General features: G+C 36.8%; 1 protein-coding gene across 3 annotated transcripts in view; it reads right to left on the reverse strand.

Moving 5' to 3' along the window:
* GSK3B (glycogen synthase kinase 3 beta) overlaps window positions 1-6,000 on the reverse strand; it is a 202,156-nt gene that overhangs the window by 33,477 nt on the left and 162,679 nt on the right. For all 3 annotated transcript variants that reach the window (XM_045294219.1, XM_004709801.2, XM_004709800.2), the window contains exon 8: window positions 5,002-5,097. In XM_045294219.1, the coding sequence (XP_045150154.1) occupies window positions 5,002-5,097 (96 nt within the window). The remainder of the gene's footprint in view (window positions 1-5,001; window positions 5,098-6,000) is intronic.

Genomic DNA, 6,000 nt, shown 5'->3' on the forward strand with positions numbered 1-6,000 from the left:
CAATCAGAACAGTTTGATTAGATCACAAAATTCAGCATGACTGACGACCTCTTCAAAGGGGGCCACCAGCTGGACAGCACTCCCATATGTAGCTGACATATTAGCCACGTCACCCAGTTTTAAGAGACTAGGGCCCCTGAGATGATCTACTCTACCTCCTTTCGCTAACTAGTCATATAACTAATGGCTTTCATTATTCTGAAAAAATATGCAGACATCTGTATTACCTTAATTTACCTCAAGAGAATTACTTATTACAAAGATAAATGCCATTTTTTAATTTTATAGAACTTTAAGGAGGGAGGGGGAAGGTTGGCAGAATCAGACCATCAAAATTTAGGAGAAAACTCATAAATCTATTATAATATAATCTTAGTAGAAACACCTAGTCTACCCTAACTAAACACAAACTTTTAAAATTCACTGGCTAATTATATACATTTAAAGAGGAAGGAAGCTGGAGAATTCAGGAAAGGGTTCAAGCCACTAGGTGCCTCAGAGAAGGTTCAGAAAGACAAGAGCTAAATCTGTTTTTCTGGAAAAGGCAGAAAGTAATATCAGGAATAGATGACTGCATTAACTTGTCATCCAAACCAGTACAGATGTGAGAGCGAAGGAGCGTGCAAATAATTTCCCTCGTGCACCAAACACAAACTGGGCTGCAGAATCACCCTTGAATTCAAATTTTCCAAAAGGCAGTAAGAAGCCACTGAAAAATATTAATAGAGTGACAGTGTCACACATGCTTTTAAGAAAGCTAACTAGGGCAGCAACGAAAGGCTGGATTAAAAGGGTGTGAATCTGAAGAAAGGAAATCCATCAGTCAGGAGGCAGGAGGTTGCTTTAACAATTCTGATAACAACAGTGGCCTAAAGTAAGGTGAGGTGAGTAGAGATGTTGAGAAGAGGGCAGCTTTAGAGAATTATATTGATAGAATCTTCTCCTTTATTCCGAGCTAAAAAGAGAGAGAATCTTTTATGTGCATAATTCAATTCTCTTTTCAAGAGAACAGAGCAGGTAACAGTTAGCTTACAGAAGAAAAACAAAACCAAAAGATGGGACACAGAGAGTAAGAGGAGCGGACCTTGGATGAGATTCCCACTTCATGTCGACAGCTGGTCTTTTAGCCACGCCGCCAAGAATCTAAGCTTCTCGTCTTCTTCCAAACTCCATCTCTTATTTAGTTTGCAATCTACTGGTGTATCATTCCCTTTGCCTTTCATCTAGTTTTTATTCTCTGGAAAAATGTGAACACCAATGCAGAGGATTTCCATTATTTCCCACTGCCTCTGCCTCCTGATAACGGTCCTGTTTCAAAATTCCACACCTACTTTATTTCCTAATTAAGCCACATGTGATTATCCATCAATTAGGTTGTTTTTATTTTTTTTTAATTTTTAATTTTTATTCATTTATTTATTTTTCGTTGTTTTGATTATGTAAAAGTCAGGGGCAACTTATTGGATTTAAAAAATGTCTTCAGCATTCTTGACATTTACTACAATTGGATCATCTTATTGTTTTTGCTTTTCCATTTTCTATCCTACAGACCTACATTGCCTTCATCAGTGTCCCCATGGAAGCCATTTCCCACTGGATCTTGATTTCTGCCTAACTTGGGCAGATTCTCGGGATCCTGCTGCACTAGACGTTAGTATAGGAGACCAGGACTCAAATGCCCAGAGCTTCAGGAAGTGGCTCCTCTAACAGAAAACAATAAGAAAGGCACAGCAGCTCCTGTTGCACACTCCTGTTTCCTTCTCGTCCACGGGCAAAAGGCAATCTCCTTTCAGAGAACATGAGGTCACTAAGATTGAAAATACCTGCTGGAACCCAATGGCAAAGTGCATGTGGCTAATGTTTAAGCAAATCTATTGACTGCTTAGCATAAGAGCATTTCTCAAGCTAGCATTCACTATCACAATAGAAAGTAGTCCTGGTGGCACACTGGGTTAAGTATTGGGCTACTAGCTGAAAGGTTGATGGCTGCCAGTGCCCATAGAGATGTACAGCCTGGCATCCCCAGGGAGCAGTTCCACTCGGTCCTAGCGTACAGAATGGCTATGTATTATAATGGACTTGACGGCAGCGTGTTGTTTTTAACTCATAACAGGGGAAGATAAGGCTGAATGCTCTCTAAGAATGTAAAGTTTTCATTTTGATATTGATAAAAACCTATTCAAAACTCAATATAAACCATAATCTGGATCATCTGCCGAGAGAAACACCAGGGAATTGCTGTGGTTAAATTTGTTGTGTTTACAACTAAACATCACCACTTTAGGTGTGTGCTCGCTAATGGGAAATTAACATAACTGCACTTCATACCTTTGTACCAAGTGATAACCAAATAAGTTAACACCATTACTATGTGAAAACTTCAGTTTTTACAAACAAAATGGTGGGAGAAGTGAGTCATTATTCTACATAAGCGTCTAGGAATGGAAATCTAAATAAAACAAATGAAAGGACTTTATAATATGTATTATTCAAGTTTGAAAAGCATTCGTGTAAGGTAGAGAAACATCTCCAAGAGCAATGGAAGAGCAAGACAGACACACATACCACAGCTCTTCTGTTGGCTCTGTTTTCAGTATAAACAACCATTCCTCACAGTTCACTTGCACTAAAACTTGCATTAGATATAAACCAGGGGGAAACAAGTGAACATAGCAAACACTAATAAGGGGGAGAAATTTATTTAAAAAGAAAGAAATTAAGATGGGAACAGTTAAACGGAATTTCATGTCCTCAATTTCAACATTACATTTGGAATAAAATTTGTATTAAGGATAATATGTGATACAGATTACACACACAGTTTCATTCTTAAATGAAAACATGAACCAACAAGCATACTTATTAAAAGAAATATAGAAATATGGAAAAGCAGAACAAAGAAAACCACCCATACTCTTCTCACCAAACTACTATTAGGATTTTGTAATATTTCTTCGTAAATACCTGAGTGGAGCAACTGATTAACATGCTCAGCTGCTAACCAAGAGGCTGGAGGTTTGAGTTCGCAATGAAGTCCACAAAAGACCGAGCTGGCGATCCTTCTGAAACATCACAGCCAACGTAAACCCTACTGTAACATATGGGGGGCGCCAGAGTCAGAGTTGACTCCACAGCAACTGTTTGTTGTCCTTAACCTGGTTGAAATCATATTGCACTACAGATCCCTTTACTGATGACAAATCCCTTTACTTGGGGCAACTTTAATGCACTCAAACTATACCCTTTGAGTTTAACAGATTCGTCCTGTAACTGGGTTCCTATATCTAAATACGCAACTTGGGATTATGTGGGTTTAGAGCCAGTTGAGAACCCTTAAGAATCTTCTGACCACATTCAAATGAAGACTTGGGTACAAAAATCAAAGAACATTTGGAATGTTTAATATTTATCTTAAGTATTAGAGGGGGAGCCACAGCATCTTGGTCTCTTGGTCTGTGGAAGTTACAACTTTTAATTCTAAAACTAATATTGAGATATCTTATTCTAAATAAAAGAATAATGACAAAGAGATTAATGAATAACAAGAGGATCTTCTGAAGAGAGGTAATGTGTGAATCTGAAGGAAAGTAAATGGAATTATAATACAGTTTAAAGAGAGAGAGCCGCAGACTTTGAGTCTAATGAACATAAAGAAATTTACCAATTAACACATCCAGTTGCTATTAAGCAAGTTGATTCTGACCAAGGCAACGCCACCTGCATCAGAGCAGGACTGTGCGCAATAGGAATTTACATTGATCTTTTCAGAAGCAGACTGCCAGACTATTCTTCTGAGGTATCTCTGAGTGGATTGAAACCTCTAATCTTTCAGCTACCAGTGGAGTGTGTGAACTATTTGCACCACCCAGGGACTCTATTTCATCGACTCCCCTTAATTATTTCACCCCTCACTGTAAAAGATTTAGAACTAATTAAACACATTCAGTCATGATCAGTACAAACTATTACAGATATATTTTTAAATATGGAAAGTCTCTAAATGAAATATATATTTAAAAACTGGTCGATTCTAATCCACACACACACAAAATCCAACGAGATGTAAACTGAATTATAAAATGAGGATGGGGGATAGGAAGAGAGCATGGTACATGATGAGAAGTTTTAAAAATTGAGCATTAAAAAGGATTAGTTTAATCCTGACATTGTCACAACTACCTTTGCAATTTTAGATAACTCAGTATCTGTGGTCTAAATTTCTTTTTCTTCGAAATGAAAAGGTTAGTGATTCATTCTCACTGTAAATCCTGTTCAGATACCCCCTGTACACTTAATCTAATGAATGAAGGTAGTGTAAGACATTTACAAAATAAAATCTCTTACTTTAATCCCTTCAAGTAAATACCAAAGGAAAATTCATTTTTAAAAGATGTAGTCTCCTGGGTAAATTACTGTTTGTGCTCTTTGGGCTTCATGTTATCTGATGTTGAGGTGAAACTTTACAACAGCTAGTATAACAATGACTTCCCATGTGTATGCCCAGCAAGATCAACCCGCTGTTTATTCCTCCTCCCAAAGCACCAATAGCAAAGAGGAGAAAAACAAAATCATCTACAACAGGTCTATATTTTAATAGTGAAAAAAACCAACCATGAAATATTATCATATATGATATTGGCATAAGTACCTATTAATTTTAAAAATAAGAAACAACTCCCTTTTACTTTACACAGGTACAGTCAAAATTCATACATAAAATCTTGCTTCTAGTCAAATTTTAAAAATGTAGGTGCACTGTTCCTCACCTTGTAAATAAAAATCAAGCTAGAATGTCAACAGGAAATCACTGGTAACGAAACTATATACTTTCAATGAAATGCTGACACATATTTCAATTATCTTCACATGCAGAACTGCTGTGTGTTTTACACTCTAGGCAGCTATCTGGACTCAAAATAATCTAGTTTAAGAACAACGAGAAACTCATATTTTGGTCAACTACTGGTCAATGCATTTACATATATGTATATTTTGACTCACCTTTGTCCAAGGATGTGCCTTAATTTGAGGGAATTTGAATTCTGTGTAATTTGGATTCATTTCTCTAATTTGCTCCCTTGTTGGTGTTCCCAGGACCTAGATACAGAAAGCAGGTTATTGTCATATGTTTCCACAGACTTATAAAGATGGTTTTTATGTTTTAATACATTGGTTACATTTTTTTAAATCCCCAAATTATATAAAATACATAGCTGGTCAAATAAAGCAGACTCTGAAAGCCTAGTAATTTGTAATTGGCTACAAATTCCATGCTATACTAGTCTAAATAGGCTATTTATTTTATATAATACAACAAGAGAATTCAATCATCCAAATAAAAATCAGGTATCTCTATCCTGTCTAGAAAAACACAATTTATTGCAACGATGGCACCTGAAAGAGTATCTTTTACTCATGTAATAAGGTGCTATACTTTAATAATATAGGTACAATTGTCTTCATTTTGCAAATAAAAGCCTAGGAAACCAATGGGGACAAAATTACATGCAGTCAATACAATGTAGATAATGTAGCCAAGGGTGATATTATCAATATGCTAATCACGAGAATCTGACCTTCTAACATTTAAATGCCTTTCAATCTTTGAACGTGAAGTTAGTGTCTCCCATATTTCAAAAAAATTGCTGTGATCTATGGAATTTTCTGTTCCAATGGAAAAAAAATATGTAACTATAGGCTAAAAATAAATTGAGCGTTTCATTGCTTCCAAACCTATTGCTGTCAAGTCAATTCCAGCTGATAGGGACTCTACGACAGAGTGGAATTGTCCTGTAGGGTCTCCAAAGCTGTCATCTCTATGGGAGCAGATGACCGGGTCTGTCCCCTGGGCATGATCAGTGGATTCATGTGGACACCTTTTTTGGTTAGCAGGTGAGTTCACTCTGTGCCACTAGGGCCCCTTTAATTACCTCTAGAGCTGTAGTACACAAAAATCTTCCGCTCTCAGTCTATTTCCAGTGACTTTGCAGGACAGAACAG

Source organism: Echinops telfairi, unplaced genomic scaffold (genome assembly GCF_000313985.2).
Source record: "Echinops telfairi isolate 266 unplaced genomic scaffold, ASM31398v2 ScPeMD7_3509;HRSCAF=4178, whole genome shotgun sequence".
Classification (NCBI taxonomy): domain Eukaryota; kingdom Metazoa; phylum Chordata; class Mammalia; order Afrosoricida; family Tenrecidae; genus Echinops; species Echinops telfairi.